Source organism: Blastomyces gilchristii (assembly GCF_000003855.2).
Source record: "Blastomyces gilchristii SLH14081 genomic scaffold supercont1.24, whole genome shotgun sequence".
In the NCBI taxonomy this organism is placed as follows: Eukaryota; Fungi; Ascomycota; class Eurotiomycetes; order Onygenales; family Ajellomycetaceae; genus Blastomyces; species Blastomyces gilchristii.
The window spans coordinates 401,059-418,372 of record NW_003101658.1 but is presented as its reverse complement, the minus strand read 5'-3'; the positions used below and the strand labels follow the sequence as shown (position 1 = coordinate 418,372).

Sequence of the window (17,314 nt, the reverse complement as noted above, 5' to 3'; positions counted from 1 at the left end):
ATAAATAAGTGAACTATCAAAAGAGAAAGAATATGAACAGTATTTGAAGAGAATTTCTACAATCAATATAAAAGACTCTATTCTGATTTATTCAGATGACTCAAAAAATGAGAACTTGAATAGATTAGACACAGACATTGCTTATACTGAAGATAATATCAATTTTATCTCAGATTTCTGAAATCTAGACTGTGAATGTGAAGTCTTTGATGCTGAACTATTTGTAATAGTGAAAGCTTTCAAACTCATTGAAATAAAATCTTATAAAAGAGGAAATTGTTTGAAAGAGATATGAATATTCTCTGATAGTTAAGCTGCTTTAAAAAGACTTAGAAATAGTCAGATTTATAATAATCAAATGAATCTTGAACTGATCTTAAACTCTGTTTTAAAAATTCAAAAGAGAAGAATATCAAAGCTGATAATTCATCTACACTGAGTTTCTACTCATATGAATATTCATGACAATGAATTGACTGATTCAGCTGCAAAAAAGAGTGCAGAATTAAGCAGATCTATTCAAAAAATTATGTCCTGATCTTTTATAAAGAGAAAAATAAAAGAATCTTGTTTAGACAAGTGAAATAAAAGCTGACAGAAACAAAAGAAGAGTATATATTATTCAAGATTTGAAATAAAACTCAAGTAGAAATCTTGTTCAATTAAATGTAAAAAGAAAATATTCTCATCTATAATACAGCTGAAACTAGAACATGGCTATTTCAAATCTTATATACAAAGATTTGATGATAGATTTGACTCAATAGAATGCTCATTCTACAATACAAATGAGAATTCTGAGTATATTATACTACACTATGCATTATACAATAGTCTCAGAGTCAGATTGAAAGAGAAGTATGATCTAAATCAATTAAATATGAGATTCTTATTCTCAACTGAGACAGAAATTAAATACTTAATAGACTTTCTATCAGAAACTCAAGCAGCTACAAGAAAATGACTAAATTCAGAATTATCTGAATATGAAGAGGAGAAAATCAATCAGATATAGTCTGTTAAAACAGCTATACACTCTCTTTTAATAATTTATTTTATTATAGTCTCTCTTTACTTTATCTTTTTCTTTATCTTTTTCTTTCAATTTCTTTCTATACTATCTATTTAATGTGTCTATCTTTGAGACTGTGTTCTTTTTCTCTTTTCCTTTGTCATGATATTGTCAAATGATTTCAAAGTATCAAAAGATGTTAAAACACTGCAATTTGTAAACAGTTTTTGTATTCTAGGCTGGAATTTTCTGATTTTGCATATCTGAAATTGATGAATGTATAATAGTTAACTTTACAGACATAGGAAAAACCCTGAGAACTAAAAGTTCTCAGATAGATGTCATAGTCTCTGACTGCATACATCTATAATTGAAGAATAATAATAATAATAATAGTCTGCTATTTAATCATCTCAAAGAAATTTAAGAATTTGACAGTTAAGTTTCTTATCATCAACATGTCTTATAAGCTTATTCAATTCTTAGTCTTTAGAAAAAAAACCTAATATTGCAGGTAAATGATGTGAAACTTAGAGAGAGTGCATTTTACAATTCATGTTTCTATAAATTCTAATCACAAGAAATGCAATGTATCACAGCTACAAAGAAGAAGATGTCAGAAGACTGACTAAGCTTATCTTTAAAGTGAATACTAGTTATTATTGCTGGCTAACATTTCTTTGATGTATCTCTCTTTAGAGAGATAATCTGAACCTGCTCAACAATTATCTCTTTACTGAAGAGTGCTTACTTCATCTAAATAAACAATATCATGACTGTGCAGCTCAGCAATCTCTTGCAAACTGGCTTTTAAAATTCACTTTCTGTTGCTTTCAAACAAGTTCTTTTGAGTTTGAACGATTTGAACCTATGGGTTGCCTTAACAATAAAGATAATTTCCGTATCACATGATCATATGTAAAGTATGTACCTAGGTAACTACTCACTGTAATAATAAATATCATAGTCTTAACTATAAATTAAATAACAATAATAATAATAATAATAATAGCATACTTAAGCAAGCTTGCCTGTCACAATAGAATCATCCCACAAATACCGCCAGGCAGAACCCGAACCAGGACGTAGTACCTACCCTCCATACTATCCATTATAAATGACTATGGGAGTGACAACCCCACGTGACCCCTCTCTGTCACTCGCCGGCCGCTGGCTGCCTTGCGCTCTGCGTTTCGTATCACATCCACCTTTTCCGCGACATCTACAACCCTCATCACCACAACTTTACTTCTTCTATCTCTCCCTTATAAGCTTGCTCTGAATACTCCGCAACCTCTCTTCTCCAAAGCCCACTCGACTGTCGACCTGTACAAGGTAGTCCAACTCCCTTTGTCTGTCCCTCTTATCGCAGCTTCCCCGCAGCCTGTGCTTTCTCTAGACAAGAACCAGCAAAATCTAACGTCCTCCTGTGCAAGAATACAGAAACTCCGAGTCCCCTCGTCCTAGAGGATACTCATTTCTTCATTTTAACCCATTCTCCCCAAAAAACGACAGAGCTGGTCCGAAACCCTTATACCCCGATACGATACCAACATGGCTCCTCCTGCGAAAGATGACACCCATTCCTCCAGTACTGGCAAGGATGAAGTGCGGTTGATTCCCTCCGATGAGCCTCAAGGCGGCCCTGGAATTACAGTTGGTATGCTACAATTTCCCTTCGTGTCTGTTTGAACCCAGAACGTAGCGTGCGCAAATACCCAGGTGAAAAGCCGCCGGAGCAGTTCTAGTTTTATCTTGGGTTGGACTAATATGTATATCTTACGCCAATTTTAGAACGTTCCATCATTGAGCGCTCCATCCTAATCAAGAACATGCTTGAGGATGTCGGTGGCGGAAGCGTAGAAGAAGAGATCCCAATTCCAAACGTACTGATATACTTCTCCTATTCTAAACTTCGCTAGGTCACGCCTCAACAGCAACTAACAGTACCCCATAGGTCAACAGAGCCGTCCTCGAAAAGGTCATCGCTTGGTGCACAAAGCATCAGGATGACCCCCCAAGCACCGGCGATGAGGACAACGACTCCCGTAGAAGAACCACAGACATCGACGAATGGGATCAAAAGTTCATGCAAGTCGACCAGGAGATGCTGTTCGAGATCATTCTAGTATGTCCTATCCTGCTTCCTAGCTACGTTTCGTAGTATATATATGCTGATGGAAAATCGTGAAACTTCTCTAGGCCGCCAACTACCTTGATATTAAGGCCCTTCTCGACATTGGTTGCAAGACCGTTGCGAATATGATCAAGGGCAAGTCCCCAGAAGATATCCGCAAGACCTTCAATATCCAAAACGACTTCACGCCAGAGGAAGAAGCTCAAATCCGCGCGGAGAACGAATGGGCTGAGGAGTATGTTTCTTTCCTTCTTTCTTTCTTTCTCCCCTATATCTACACATTTCTTTTCCCAGTTACATCATACTGACCACTATCTACAGCCGTTAATCCCCCCCGTCTCCTTACGACATCTTTATAGGAAACTAACTCTCGTCCCTTCTCGAGTATTTTCCTCATATAAATCCGCCATATATACAAGCTCAGTTGCAACTGGTCTTAAGTCACATTCTCCAGCACGATTGGGTTGACATGCGGAATTTTGGAAGGGGAACGCAACGCTTCGGGAACGGGGTGGAAAAGGCGGGATGAAATAAATGAGCTAATATTCAAAAATTCAACCAGAAAGAATCCCACATACACGTCCCTCGCTGTGCCTTCTATTTCCTGCATCGTCGTTACTTTTTTTCCTTTTTTTCCCCTTTCAGATACGACACGGTTCGATTCGATATGATACTGATCGGTCAGGCGTTTGTTCTCAGCTTAGTGTATTTCTTTCAAAGCTCAAATTTATCGTCTCCATTTTAATTATCACTCATATTTCCGTTTTCTTTCTTTCTCTTTGTTCCCTCTTCCCTCATCCCCACGTCCTTAACTAAGTTCTTGAATCTTTCCCCTTGCTTCACAGTCAAAAACAAAAGGGGTGGTACTCTCGTTAATTTATCAAACAGAACATTCTTAATATATGAATGCATACATGAAAACAATAGAATTCAAATTCGTCGTCAGTAAGTATTTTGAAGCAAGCAGCTCAGCCAGCCAGGTATGTATAGGAAGTGAGTTTGTGTGCACATCAATCAGGCTCTATGTATCCTTTCTTCTGTTTGTCTTTTTGTTTTTCATTTCTATTTTTGAATCTCTCTATCTCCCCTCTTTGATCCATGTGTAGATTTTATCCATCCATTCACATACTTCTAATAACAAATCTTCTTGGTTCCCCCTCTTCCCCTTCCCCCTTTTCATTTTCCGGGCTACTCGCTTTCCTTCTTCCCCTGTCCTCCTCTCTCCTTCTGTAGCCGTTTGTGCTGCCAGCTTTCGATGCGTCTCCTCTTTTTCCTCTTCTTTCCTCTTCTTATCTTTTCTTAAGATGTTTTAGGCAACGCTCAGTTGTCTTTCTCGTATCCTTTTCTGTTGCTCGACGTACGTGTGTTGTAGTACATAGTACATGAATAGCTGTGAAGACGATTCCGTTCTAAGATTTAGTCGACCGTTCCAAAAGTTACGGTACGTTAGAAGAAAGCACATGCACAATGTCCGAAAACCGCTTTCTTTGCAGGAGCGAGAAAGATGATGGAACGACCATTGCTCACATTTTTCCATACGCGCGGACCAAGGACGATAAGAAAAAGAGAAAGGAAACGAGAAAGAAATGGAAAAAATTTGGAATTTGGGCTCGTCGTATACATCAGATTTAAAAAACAAGGGCAAAAACCATGCAGAAGAAGCACTCCCCCCCCCCCCCCTCTTTTGCATCCCCACACCACTGATCATTCCCCTTGGTTAATCTCATGAAAAAAAAAAAAAAAAAACCCCACAAAATCCTTGATGCTTTTGAATTCTTTCTGTCCATTTTCCCCGTTTCGCATTCCGGTTTCCCCAACAATGCCATTACAGAAAGTAGAAAGAAAACGAAGAACGAGATCGAACACCCTCCCGGCCAACCAAAAATTTCCCCAGGTACGTTCCTCCTAACTCAGTTTGAGACGTTTCTTATTCCTCCGGGAAATCGACAGGTTTCCGTCGTCGAAATACCCGGACTTTTCAAGTCACAAGACGACCAAAAAGTTGAGATTGTAGGGTCCGTGCCGGAGAATGTACCGAGATGGGAAAAAATATTTTTTAAAAAGACTGAAGCGCGTCATTTAAGCTGGCGGGGAGAAGAGATTTTGCGGGCTTTCTAGGCGGGGAAGGATCGTGTATTCTGCGATTAATCTATATGTTGAGACGAGTCTTGCGCCAGTGCCTCCGCTTGGCGTTATATCTGTGTTGAAAGAAAAGAAATGCTACCAGTCAGCCAATAGTTCTCGATCGCCACCTTTTCTATACAGCATTCATTGCACTCGAGCCCGTGTGTATTGTTTTCCTTCCATATCTTGTCATAAAACCGGAAATTTATCATGTCTCTGCTCCTGAAAATATCCCCCTTTTGCCATGGATACCTGGGATTCACATCCCTTCGATTCTTTTGAGTTTCCCGTCGTATTTCCTCCTCTTCGCTCATGAATTACCCCCTGCCACCGTTTCATTTTTTTTCTTCTTTTGCTCCACCGTCCACCCCCCCCAAATAATCCCATCCCTTGTATGCGCTCCGCAGAAGAAAGCTAGAATTGGAAAATGATTTACCTGATGGTGTTTCCGGTCCGCAGACGAATCCATTGGGGAATGGGACGGTTCTGCTTCTGGGCTTTGGCAAGCTTCTGCTTGGTGCGGAACGATTTCTGGCTCTGTATTTCAGATCCCAAGTTAGCCGTTATTTCTATTCTAACAAGTAGCAGTAGTAGTAGTAGTGGTGGTGGTAGTGGTGCAGCGCCTGCGAGCGGCCGATCGACGTAAGGGGAGGGGACGGGAAGAAAATCAGTAGCAGTCAGTATCTCGCACATACCGGCATCCTGGCGGTCTAGGGCACTGTAAATGCTCGAGACTTGATGGGCGCTGGATGGTTGTTGATGTCGGATGGGGATAGCTGACCGTTACGTGCGGCTGGCTCGCGGGAGTTTTTTGTGTGGGTTTCCTTTTGGTGGCCGGAGGGAACTCGCTTACTGATCGGGTTTAGCGTGGCGGGCCGAATCACGTGATATTGTTGGCGCTCGGCTTGGCGACATTCTAATAAGGTTATTTAAAGTAGGCTTTGGCATGAGAAGCTGGAGCTGTATCTAACCTGCTCAACAAGTCGCAATACAATACTGCAGCTGTGTTAAGTCTGTTCCATGATGTTGATGGGGAGTTGGCGAAAATTTCACCCATTGTTTTATACAACCAAGGCGCATCTGATTAGGGACATGGATGGCAAAGATATTCAGAATACTCATGCTGTTATTTGGGTCGTAGAAGAGCCATAATATTCCCTGGCCCTTCTATCTCTCTCTCTACACCTATGTGCATGTGGAGGTCCCCAACATGGACCCGTTTTACCCCCAGGTCTGGGGAATTTGCGTTTCGACAGAACTCAATATTATTGACAAGGCAGCGGAGCTGTTAGGTTACAGCCTGGCATCGCCCGGTGAAGCCATAGGCCCCTCTATCTTGATCCCTAATCACTCTTTCTCACCCACACCTACCTACCACTGATTCGAAGGGTAGAGCGTGTTCGTCACTATTCCTTCTTTCTTGTCCCTTCAACAGATATGCACATTATCTGTGCCCCTTCAAATTGCAACGGCCAGTCCTAGAAGCCCGCCTTATCCCAAGTTGAACGTCTTCAGTCAAAAGCTACGGAGAGTAGAGAGCTATATATAGCATAGCATGCCCACAGCCTATTTCGGAGGAATTGGGGAACGAGAACCTCGATCTCGTCCTTATCACACGGTAAATCGTGTTATACCCGCGCCGGACTCTAGGACAGCGCTGTCTGATGTATCTTAAAGGTAATTGACAGGACATTTATTTCATTCTATAAACGGCACCCGCATGGAGTTTCTGGTGGCATTATAACCATAATTCGTGGAATGGTCCTATCAACTTTGCTGAGTGTTAAATGATCATCTCAAAATCTATCGCCTTACCACGGGTAAAAAACTATGATAAAAAGGAAACGTGTGAGGGGAACGGGCGGGCTGGATATATGACCCAACTCCCCGGAAGAATGATAGGAAGAGAGTAACCGGTGCAGATTAAGCAGACACAAAGAAATTGTCTGGAAGGTTTATAAAGTTTAAGCAAAGAATGGGAACAATAGTTGAGTTAAGATTTCACCCTAAAAATTGAAAGAAAGGGAGAGCTATTATTATTTTGATAATAATAGCAAGCAGTGCGTGGATGGAGAGGAACAAAGATCTCCCCCCATCTCCACAACCACAGGAACCTTGGGGAAGTTTCGCATAGATCCCGAGTATCCGCAAACGGTCACATTCAGCAAACCTGAAACTCGCTGATCCGTATCAAGTCAAGTACTTCGTACAGACATACAGTAGTACGGTACATTCTTCCTCCATCTCCCTCATTCCTGTCATTATTACCTCTTTGTATGAGGGACATCTGGATGGAGATAGGCCAGCACTGGAGTTAATTTGTCGAACGGTCGGGGTTAAGAGGTGGGTGGGCTTGAGGCTTCGAGAGGAATATTATATATAAGAGTTTAATGTTTTCTTTTTGCATCTCAATCAAGCAAGCAATCAAGAAACATGACATGGATAGCGAACGAGGCCAACTATATTCATACATAACGTCATGTCAGGCAATAACTTTTCCCCTCGAATCATTCCTCTAGCAGTGGCGATTTTGGATCTATTTTTGGCTTGTACGTTATAGGCAGACATAAAAGGTCCGCTCGGAAGTCGAATGGCTAGGCAAATAAAGGCGAGACTTAACTTACCGATCGGATCTTTATTTTTGTGTTTTAATGAACTAGGCTCGTGCACTGTTCGGGTTGGGCGGGTTAGCTGTGGCATAATAAGTCTGTCTACGGGTAACTATATGTCACGCCTCGTTGGGATGATACGGGGAAATGGTTCATTAAGGCTCATCCTGACTCATTATTCATAAGTCACTCTGTGTTGCGAAGGAGGGAGTTTTTTGGCTGTCATTGGGGGCTGCTTTCTTTTCTTCTCCTTTCGTTTCATATTTTCGTTGCCTACCATTGGAGGGTTAGAAGGAATGAACCTTGGAAGAAGCTGCCTTATTTACGTGGATGTTGATGTTGATGCCTGGGTTAGAGCAAAAAAAAAAAAAAAAAAAACAAATAAGCTTTTCGATCTCCATGACCGAAAGACCGAATGCGCTAGGCATGAATTTCAAAGATCTGTTCCGTTGGGCATTTTGGCATCTTTTGATCATCAGGACAAGAGATATATGTATGATGTATGACGAGGGCACACCTGAAGTTCAACCTTCGTTTCTTGTGCTTCTTTCTCGCAGACATCCCTTTCGCCCCTGTCAACCCGTGTGTACCGGCACTGTCCAACGCCCGGAATACATACATAATTGCAAGTGACAAAGGATTTGCTATGTATTGCGATGAGTGAAAAAGGAAAAACAAAATTATGGTCCCGAAAGCTTGCTTGGTTCTTGACGCAGTTATGACGAAAAAATTTAAATTTATTGTTTTATGCCGAGGCTTGCTCATACCGACAGAAGGGGGATAGCACCTTTGCAGCCCGTATATCGTGTGACTCACCAGAATGCAGTCTAGAGATGACTGTAGCCCGGAACGGTTCCCTGTCCCAAGCAGATGGCCCGAAATGTTTCGCATTTGGGGTGCACCGATGCGACCCGACGACCGACCCGGCTTGATTTTTGACTTTTTGAATCCGGGAGCTTTCAAATAGTGAATGGAAAGGTTGGGTGGAAGTAGCTGGTCTCGCAACGTTAGTACCAGACAAATGAAACATGGATTTTCGGGAGGCTTGGACAGCCCTTTTTATTCCCTTTTTTTTCAAATTTTTTTTCAACATTTTTGTTGTGAACAACGAAAATACCAAGCCTCCGATCGGAACCCTGCGTGTGACGTGGGGTTCTTGTCGGGGAGGCGGGTTGACATTGGCTCCGAGTTGCCCATTCAATGTTGACTTGACTGGGATAAGCCCTTTTTTATTAGTGATATCAAAATCGACGGGTAGCGCGTTGAATAAACCACAGCCAGTGGCAGCTCAACAGATAAGCATCAAAAGTTAGTTAGGTTAGCTAGCGAGGTTTTAACCTTAGGAGCTAGCAAGGGAGTCCAAGTCCAGTAATTCCATCGTATTCATGCCGCAGAGACGGAGGCCGATATTTTTCACAGAACAACAGGGTCTGGACTTGAGAAGGAAGGCCCATACAACAAGGATTCGACCATCTCATTGCAACAGAGTACTCTCCCCAGAACCTTGCAAGAAGTTGCAGCAGGATCCTTCCATCGACTTCTCACTTGTTTTGATCTCAGTTATATTAGTTGCGGGAGTTACATTAGTTCCAGACTCAGGCTGAGCAATTCTGCGTCAATCTCGGATCCATCAGACGGCCATAACCCAACACAGTAGTATCCTAACGGGGACTAGTACCGAAAAGGGCAAATAGGCGGTAACCGCAACCGGGCTAGTGCGCAGTCATTTTATGCAGACGGGCACGAAACCTTCCAAAGTTGGTTTGGCGCCACCGGATGCAAGACTTGAAAATAATAATATTAATGCACAATTACAGGCCCTGTTACACAGCAGATACGTCATCGCTGCCACCTGCCACGCATTTGCCATGTCGCCGGGGGTAATTTACGGCCTCGGAACGGAATTTCACGCGTGTTCGCTAACGGGAGTTTATGCAAGATATGCACAGGCCCCAAACCAGCCCAACCCCCCCGGTACCAGATACCTCGCTCCTAGGTTATGGACAGAGTGAGAAACAGGTCACTAGTACAAATTTGGCGCCAGTTCGTTTGCCGAAGCGGCCAATCACAGCCGGTGCAGAGGGACAAACGTACGCTGCGTATGGCAAGCACGGGCGTCGGAAGTCTTCAAGCCCCGTCGTCCCCTTTTTGCTGTTTCTTATTAGTATTACGCAGTATTATTTAGTATTAGGTCTAACTAACTATTCTTGAATGCGGAATTGTGATTGTCTCTCGGAACCCGCCCAGGCTTTGACGCCGCCCAATCGCTGCAAACAGTCCGTCCAGACGACGACCATGGAGAGGGTCAGCAAGCCAGCAATCCCGCCAGGCAGCCAGAGTTGGGTTGGGTTCATCATTGTTTTTGTGAAGCGCCCCCGGAACTTGGAGCCCCCAGAAGCCCCTAGAAAAGCTGGAGGAGGGTTGCAAAAAGCTTGGTTCTGATGGGATATTGGTATTGATATTGATATTGCTGGCGTGCATTTTTTTTTTCTTTTTTTTTCGCCTCCTGACTGGCACTCGCAGGTGGGGGAAATTATATCGATGGATATTCTGGAAAAAGGATAATAATAGCTCCATTCGCATCTTTGAGAATTCCTTTTTTTTTTCCTTTTTCTTTTATTTGCATGAAACATTCTTTTCTTGCTTTACAAGCTGGTGATATTATTATTAATATTACTATTATCATCATTAAAGTCCCCCCACCAAGGCTAAAAAGAAGCCATCAGAAGAAGCTTGTCTGTCTCGCTCTGTTTCCCTGTCTGTCTCGTATAGCTTTGGGAATATTATTAGGCCCGCTGGCGTGTGTTGGGGGTTCATTTGAATTTGAATTTAATCCTCTCTCGTGCCGTTTCATTTATCTCATTTTTTTCTTTCTTTCCCCCTGTTGCCCCTCCCCCTCTGCTCCGTCCCTCTTTTCTATCCTTCTTCCCCCCCTCGAGTCCTGATGGTTTCTTTGTCAGGGTTTTGTCTCCAGATATTGTAGACATAACAGCAAGAGAAACCGCTGGGCGGCCCTGAACCTTCCTGTCGGCGTTTTCCTCTGCTGGGTCAGACTGGCTGGAAACGAGGTCTGGACCATCTTAGAAATCTGGGATTGCAATTATCAATCCCTTTTTCTTCACCTCGTCGAGCTTTTAGTGCGTGAAGGCAAAGCTTAGGTACAGCAATAATGCACGGCGATCCAGAGAAACAGAGTGCTGCGGTGGAGAAATCTGGTGTCCCCGATGCGGGCCCGGAGAGTCCACCCACAGTGACATCAGGCGAGAAACCCCAAGATGCCAACAACAACAACGAGATATCAGGTTCTGGATCTGGATCAACCGTGAGCAATAACGAGGACCATACAAATTTCAAGAAGTTGGACTCGAAGGTGGTTGCCCCGCTGCAGGAGGGAGATCTCGATGCTGCTCTCGCCCATCTCCCAGAACATGAACAGGCAATCCTCAAAGAACAACTCCATATCCCCGATGTCAAGGTTAACTACCTCACGTTGTTCCGCTATGCCACGAAAATGGATATCATCGTTCTCATTATTGCCTCAGTCGGTGCGACTGCTGGTGGTGCTGTGCTCCCACTATTCACGGTACGTACTTGAACTTTTTTTCTTTTTTTCTTTTTCTTTTTCTTTTTTTTTTGCTGCTAAGAGTTGAGTTAGGCGGGGAACATGGCTGGATGCAGTTGTTCTAATTTGACTGAATTTATTTTGTCATAGATTCTTTTTGGAGCCATGGCTGGCACGTTCAAAGACATTACCCTACAAACCATCTCCGTAGACGAGTTCAATTCCGAGATTTCAAAATATGCTCTTTACTTCGTCTACCTTGGAATTGGCATGTTCGTCCTCATCTATATCGGCACAGTTGGCTTCATCTATGTTGGCGAACAGATCTCCCAGAAGATTAGAGAAAAGTATCTCGCCGCCATCTTGCGCCAGAACATCGCATACTTCGACAAACTGGGTGCTGGCGAAATCACCACCCGCATTACTGCTGATACCAATCTGATCCAGGACGGCATATCGGAGAAAGTCGGCCTGACAATGACTGCCCTCGCGACATTCGTGACCGCATTCATCATTGGCTTCATCAAGTTCTGGAAGTTAACGCTTATTTGCTCTTCGACAATTGTTGCTCTCACGGTTCTAATGGGCTCAGCTTCCACTTTCATCATCGGATATAGTAAAAAATCGTTGGACAGCTATGGTGAGGGCGGAACCGTGGCAGAGGAGGTGCTCAGCTCGATTCGAAACGCAACCGCATTCGGTACTCAGGAGAAGCTTGCACGGCAATACGACACTCATCTCGTTGAGGCCCAGAAATGGGGAGTAAAGCTGCAGGTCGTTATTGGATGCATGGTTGGAGGAATGATGGCCATCATTTTCCTGAACTATGGATTGGGCTTCTGGATGGGTTCGCGTTTCCTTGTCGGTGGAGAAGCCAGCCTTCAGGACATTATCACTATTCTTCTGGCCATTATTCTGGGCTCCTTCAGCTTGGGTAATGTGACCCCCTATGCCCAGACGTTTACTTCAGCAATTAGCGCAGGCGCGAAGATCTACAGCACCATTGACCGTGTATCCCCGATCGATCCCACCTCCGACGAAGGTGAGAGACTTGACAATGTCGAAGGTGTCGTCGAGTTCCGAAACATCAAACATATCTACCCGTCCCGACCAGAGGTGGTTGTCATGGAGGATGTCAGTTTGGTAGTTCCTGCTGGTAAAACAACTGCACTCGTTGGCCCATCTGGTTCCGGTAAAAGTACAGTTGTGGGCCTAATGGAGCGATTCTACAACCCCGTTAACGGCGCCGTTTACCTCGATGGTCATGATCTGAAAACCCTCAATCCACGTTGGCTCCGCCAACAGATATCCCTCGTCAGCCAGGAGCCAACGCTTTTCGGCACCACAATCTACATGAACATCAAGCAGGGCCTGATCGGTTCCAGCTTTGAGAAGGAACCCGAAGAAAAAATTAGAGAACGTATCGAGAATGCCGCTAGAATGGCCAACGCACACGATTTCATCACGGGGCTCCCTGAAGGCTATGAGACTCACGTTGGAGAACGAGGTTTCCTACTCTCTGGTGGCCAGAAACAACGTATCGCGATTGCTCGTGCAGTGGTTAGCGACCCGAAGATTCTTCTCTTGGACGAGGCCACTTCTGCCTTAGACACCAAGTCAGAAGGCGTTGTCCAAGCTGCATTGGATGCAGCGGCTGTCGGAAGAACCACAATCGTCATTGCCCATCGTTTATCTACAATCAAGAATGCCCACAACATTGTTGTTCTGGTGGAGGGACGAATTGTCGAACAAGGAACCCATGACGAACTGGTCGACCGTGATGGAGCTTATCTCAGACTAGTCGAGGCACAGCGAATTAATGAACAGCGGGAGACCGTAGACCTAGAACAGGAAGAAGACGAGGATGAGATGATAAAATCCAAGGAGTATACTTTTAATCGTCAGGTTTCTGGACCCGCTCAGAGCGTGTCTTCTGGCAAGTATCGTGGATCTGGCGCAGATGACGAGGAGCTGCAGCGGGCCGACACAAAGAAATCGCTCTCGAGTTTAGCCCTGTCCAAGCGACCTGCGGAACCCGAGCAGAAGTATAGCCTCCTAACCCTGATCCGGTTTATCCTCTCTTTCAACATCCCCGAAGGCATGTTGATGTTCACCGGATTCCTCGTATCCATCATCTGTGGTGGTGGACAGCCCACGATGGCGATCTTTTTCGCCAAAGCAATTGCCACGCTTTCCCTACCCGAACAGTTTTACGATAAACTGAGAAGCGATGCGAATTTCTGGTCACTCATGTTCCTAATGCTTGGACTGGTGACATTAGTGTCATACTCTGTTCAAGGAAGCATTTTTGCTGTTTGTTCTGAGCGGCTAATCCACCGAGCACGACATGAGGCCTTCCGTGCAATGCTTCGACAAGATATTGTCTTTTTCGATCGCGAGGAGAACAGCACCGGTGCTCTGACCTCTTTCCTATCCACCGAAACCAAGCATCTCTCTGGAGTCAGTGGAGTGACCCTTGGCACCATCCTCCTTGTCACCACTACTCTCACTGCATCATGTATCGTAGCGCTAGTAATAGGCTGGAAACTTGCTCTGGTCTGCATCGCAACCATTCCTGTTCTTCTAGGCTGCGGATACTACCGATTTTACATCCTGGCTGTCTTCCAAACTCGATCCCAAAAGGTCTACCAGAAATCTGCCAGCTACGCGTGCGAGGCAACATCGGCAATTCGAACAGTCGCATCCTTGACTAGAGAAGCGGATGTCTGCGGTAGCTACCACAACCAATTGGCAGCCCAAGCTAAGAAGAGTCTGGTTTCCGTTCTCAAATCATCATTGCTGTATGCTGCCTCGCAGTCCATGATGATGTTCTGCATTGCCCTTGGATTCTGGTACGGCGGTACATTGCTAGGCAGCAAGGAGTACAGCATGTTCCAATTCTTCGTTGTTTTCATGGAGATTACATTTGGCGCGCAGTCTGCGGGAACTGTCTTCTCTTTCGCGCCCGACATGGGCAAGGCCAAGTCCGCCGCTGCGGAATTCAAGAGACTCTTCGATAGAAAGCCAGTTATCGACACTTGGTCGAAGGAAGGTGATGTGGTGGATTCAGTTGAGGGCACCATTGAGTTCCGCGACGTGCATTTCAGGTATCCCACCCGGCCTGAACAACCTGTTCTTCGCGGCCTAAACCTGACCGTTAAACCTGGCCAGTACGTCGCCTTGGTGGGAGCTAGCGGTTGCGGGAAGAGTACTACGATTGCCCTTCTTGAGCGCTTTTATGATCCGCTGGCTGGCGGTGTATATGTCGATGGCAAGGATATCACGAGGTTGAATGTCAACTCCTATCGAAGTTTCTTGTCTCTCGTCAGCCAGGAACCCACTCTCTACCAGGGCACGATCCGCGATAATATCCTGCTCGGCGTCGATGCTGAGGATATGCCCGATGAAGAAATCACGCGGGCTTGCAGAGCTGCCAATATCTATGATTTCATCATGTCTCTTCCGTAAGTTCCTCCCTTTTACCAAATCAACAAAAAAGAGAAAAAAAGAAAAAAAAAAAAGAAATCCGCCATCAAACATTTCACCCCTCACCCTAACCCATACACACCACTCACTTACTGACCCAAAAATCAGTGACGGCTTTTCCACCGTCGTGGGCAGCAAAGGCAGCATGTTATCCGGCGGTCAAAAGCAGCGCATCGCCATCGCCCGCGCCCTCATCCGCGATCCCAAAATCCTGCTCCTCGACGAAGCCACATCAGCCCTCGACTCGGAGTCCGAAAAGGTCGTGCAGGCAGCGTTGGACGCGGCAGCAAAGGGCCGCACGACGATCGCTGTCGCCCATCGTCTCAGCACCATCCAGAAAGCCGATGTCATCTATGTCATTGATCAGGGACGGGTTGTGGAGAGCGGCACGCATAATGAGTTGTTGGTGAATAAGGGGAGGTATTTCGAGTTGGTGAGTTTGCAGAGTTTGGGGAAGACTCAGTAATTTCCTCTTTTGTTTTCTTGTTTCTTCCTTCCTTTTTTTCTTTTCTTTTCTTTTCTTTTCTTTTTTTTCCCCCAAAGTGGTTTATTTAGATTTTTCTTCGGATCTGAGCTCCTATGAGAAAGATAGGGGGGTGGGAGAGAAGGGAGAGGACAGGAGAAGAGTATTTATTTTCATTTCACCATTTACCTGTGTTTCTATTATCTTTTTTCATTTATCACACCTCCTTCCTGCTCTGGTGGTACTAAAACTTATTCCCGATGATTCTCTGTGTGCCCATTCATATATATGACTACCAATTATAGGGATTCCTTGTTGTGTATGTTATTACTATCCCCTTCTCCCCTCCTCATATTTTCCCCACTCTACTCCTGCATCTGCGCCCCTGGATGATGTCCCGCGTTTTGGGTTTGCTCCCAGCTTGTCCTCCTTCTATCTCATCCTACCAGACAAAACCTCGCTGCCACATATTTTCCCTGCTTTGGTTAGCGATATATATGTAATATTCCCTTGTGTTTTGTTTTATTTGGTTTCCTCTCATGTTATTATTTTCTTTTTTCTTCTTTTTATATTGTTTAACAGAAATTTTCTTTTTTGTTAAACTGGTCCTTTAACTGGATAACTCTACATGTAATTGTGTATATAGAAATAGACAAAAAAAAAGTTTTGTCTTACATACATACTTTTTCTCTTGCCTTTGTTTTATCTCACTTGAATAAAATAATCAAAAAATTTCTAGAAATATTACTCAACTTCCTCCACTGAAAGCCATTGGGCTCTACGGTCAGAACTTCATAACTAGTTAACTAGTTAGCTACCGATTCCCTAATGATCTGTAAACATGTCCTGCTGGGATGGACCGGCGCGGATACATTAAAAAGAAATTTTAACTGGAGCGGTAAAAACGCTCTCCGCCCAAGTTCTGGCTTGCTGGTTCGTTAGGTATCACTGAGGTGCTTGAGGATGAGATAGTAAAATGCACGGAGGGGCTTTCTTTCTTTCTTTCTGTCTTTCTTTTCTTTTCGTTTTTTAGCTACTTTCAGCCTGAATCATATCCCCGCCCTGAGCGCAAACGAGGTTATGTCTCCAGCTGATCAACTCAGCTACTGGGAAGCGTACCTATATATAAATCTACCGAGATTTCCTTAGGATGGCACGTAGCTACAGTAAGAACTTACTTAGTCAAAAGTAAGCAGACTAAGATGCTGGTGGGGGGTCTCCTGTATTGTCTCTGACTGGAATAGGAGAATAAAAGGAATAATAATAATAATAATAATCTGAAAGTTCACTGTGTGAAGCTGAGATGAAGAATCAGCTAGTTTCACCATGTCAAAATGTTAGATATAGTGACGCAATGCTCAGGTTGCTACCTCATGAAGATCTGTATGGGGTTGTGGCTTTACGTTATGTTCGAGTGGCATTAGACCCGCCCTTGCCTGTCGCCTTAGCAGCTCGGCCATCCTAGTTACTGATAATTGGTCGTCAGTACTCCGTAGGTAGTTATAGAACACTAAACACGGGCTAAAGCCCTCGTCGTTGGTCTAATCAGCAAGTCATCCTTAGAAAGGATTAGTCTTCAAAGGCAATTCGTGTGTTTAAATGAGTTGTCGTGCCGATAAAAGAGATGCAGGGCAAGATGGTAAGATTTAACAGGCCGCAATATTTACGTTTGTTATAATGCAATTTACCCATTCCGGAGCTTTCCAAAAAGCTTTACTTCTCAACATCCGCTGTATAAATTCAGCCGTCTAGAGGCTGGTTTGGAAAGTTGGGCGAAATTGATTCTAAATTCTTGAGAGGCGGTGAATTTAGCTGTCCACCCGGCGGCCTAAGTTCGATCCGCAAAGAGATCAAAACCGGTATAATGAAGAGAATGGAAGTGGAATTCTACCATAAGCGTTGTTGAAGAGCTGTAACTACA

The 17,314-nt window shown here is 44.1% G+C and overlaps 6 protein-coding genes across 9 annotated transcripts; 3 read left to right on the top strand and 3 right to left on the bottom strand.

Moving 5' to 3' along the window:
- Positions 1–1,886: 1,886 nt before the first annotated feature.
- Positions 1,887–4,633, top strand: BDBG_08514. Of its 2 annotated transcripts, XM_002621096.2 has the most exons (7): positions 1,887–1,935; positions 2,025–2,347; positions 2,456–2,672; positions 2,807–2,898; positions 2,970–3,140; positions 3,215–3,384; positions 3,471–4,633. In XM_002621096.2, the coding sequence occupies exons 3-7, from the start codon at positions 2,567–2,569 to the stop codon at positions 3,475–3,477; spliced, it is 546 nt and encodes a 181-aa protein (XP_002621142.1). In that variant the 5' UTR covers positions 1,887–1,935; positions 2,025–2,347; positions 2,456–2,566; the 3' UTR covers positions 3,478–4,633. The 2 variants fall into 2 exon arrangements, with proteins under 2 accessions (XP_002621142.1, XP_031580804.1); XM_031723592.1 differs by lacking the exon at positions 1,887–1,935 and having other exon boundaries at positions 2,028–2,347; positions 2,449–2,672; positions 3,471–4,268.
- A 279-nt stretch (positions 4,634–4,912) lies between these two features.
- Positions 4,913–5,498, top strand: BDBG_17769 (uncharacterized protein; the record flags this gene model as incomplete). Its single annotated transcript, XM_031725420.1, has 1 exon — positions 4,913–5,498. A coding segment is annotated over one exon (355 nt), but the record flags the coding sequence as incomplete, so codon positions are not given.
- A 207-nt stretch (positions 5,499–5,705) lies between these two features.
- Positions 5,706–6,221, bottom strand: BDBG_08513 (ribosomal L39 protein; the record flags this gene model as incomplete). The annotated part of the gene is made up of 2 exons (XM_031723591.1): positions 5,706–6,018; positions 6,127–6,221. 2 exons carry the CDS (start codon positions 6,219–6,221, stop codon positions 5,706–5,708), a joined length of 408 nt encoding a protein of 135 aa, XP_031580802.1.
- Positions 6,222–6,402: 181 nt separating this feature from the next.
- BDBG_17768 lies at positions 6,403–9,441 on the bottom strand. Of its 2 annotated transcripts, XM_031725418.1 has the most exons (2): positions 8,400–9,441; positions 6,403–8,347 (listed from the first exon to the last, which is right to left on the bottom strand). In XM_031725418.1, the coding sequence occupies exons 1-2, from the start codon at positions 8,771–8,773 to the stop codon at positions 8,170–8,172; spliced, it is 552 nt and encodes a 183-aa protein (XP_031580800.1). In that variant the 5' UTR covers positions 8,774–9,441; the 3' UTR covers positions 6,403–8,169. The 2 variants fall into 2 exon arrangements, with proteins under 2 accessions (XP_031580800.1, XP_031580801.1); XM_031725419.1 differs by having other exon boundaries at positions 6,483–9,441.
- On the top strand, positions 8,865–16,632 carry BDBG_08511. 2 transcript variants are annotated; one of them, XM_031723590.1, is made up of 5 exons: positions 8,865–8,888; positions 9,105–9,639; positions 9,700–11,465; positions 11,595–14,908; positions 15,039–16,453. In XM_031723590.1, exons 3-5 carry the CDS (start codon positions 11,052–11,054, stop codon positions 15,394–15,396), a joined length of 4,086 nt encoding a protein of 1,361 aa, XP_031580798.1. In that variant the 5' UTR covers positions 8,865–8,888; positions 9,105–9,639; positions 9,700–11,051; the 3' UTR covers positions 15,397–16,453. The 2 variants fall into 2 exon arrangements, with proteins under 2 accessions (XP_031580798.1, XP_002621139.1); XM_002621093.2 differs by lacking the exon at positions 8,865–8,888 and having other exon boundaries at positions 8,927–9,639; positions 15,039–16,632.
- BDBG_17767 (uncharacterized protein) lies at positions 9,880–10,327 on the bottom strand (the record flags this gene model as incomplete). The annotated part of the gene is made up of 2 exons (XM_031725417.1): positions 10,085–10,327; positions 9,880–10,033 (listed from the first exon to the last, which is right to left on the bottom strand). Exons 1-2 carry the CDS (start codon positions 10,237–10,239, stop codon positions 9,880–9,882), a joined length of 309 nt encoding a protein of 102 aa, XP_031580799.1. The 5' UTR covers positions 10,240–10,327.
- Positions 16,633–17,314: the final 682 nt, after the last annotated feature.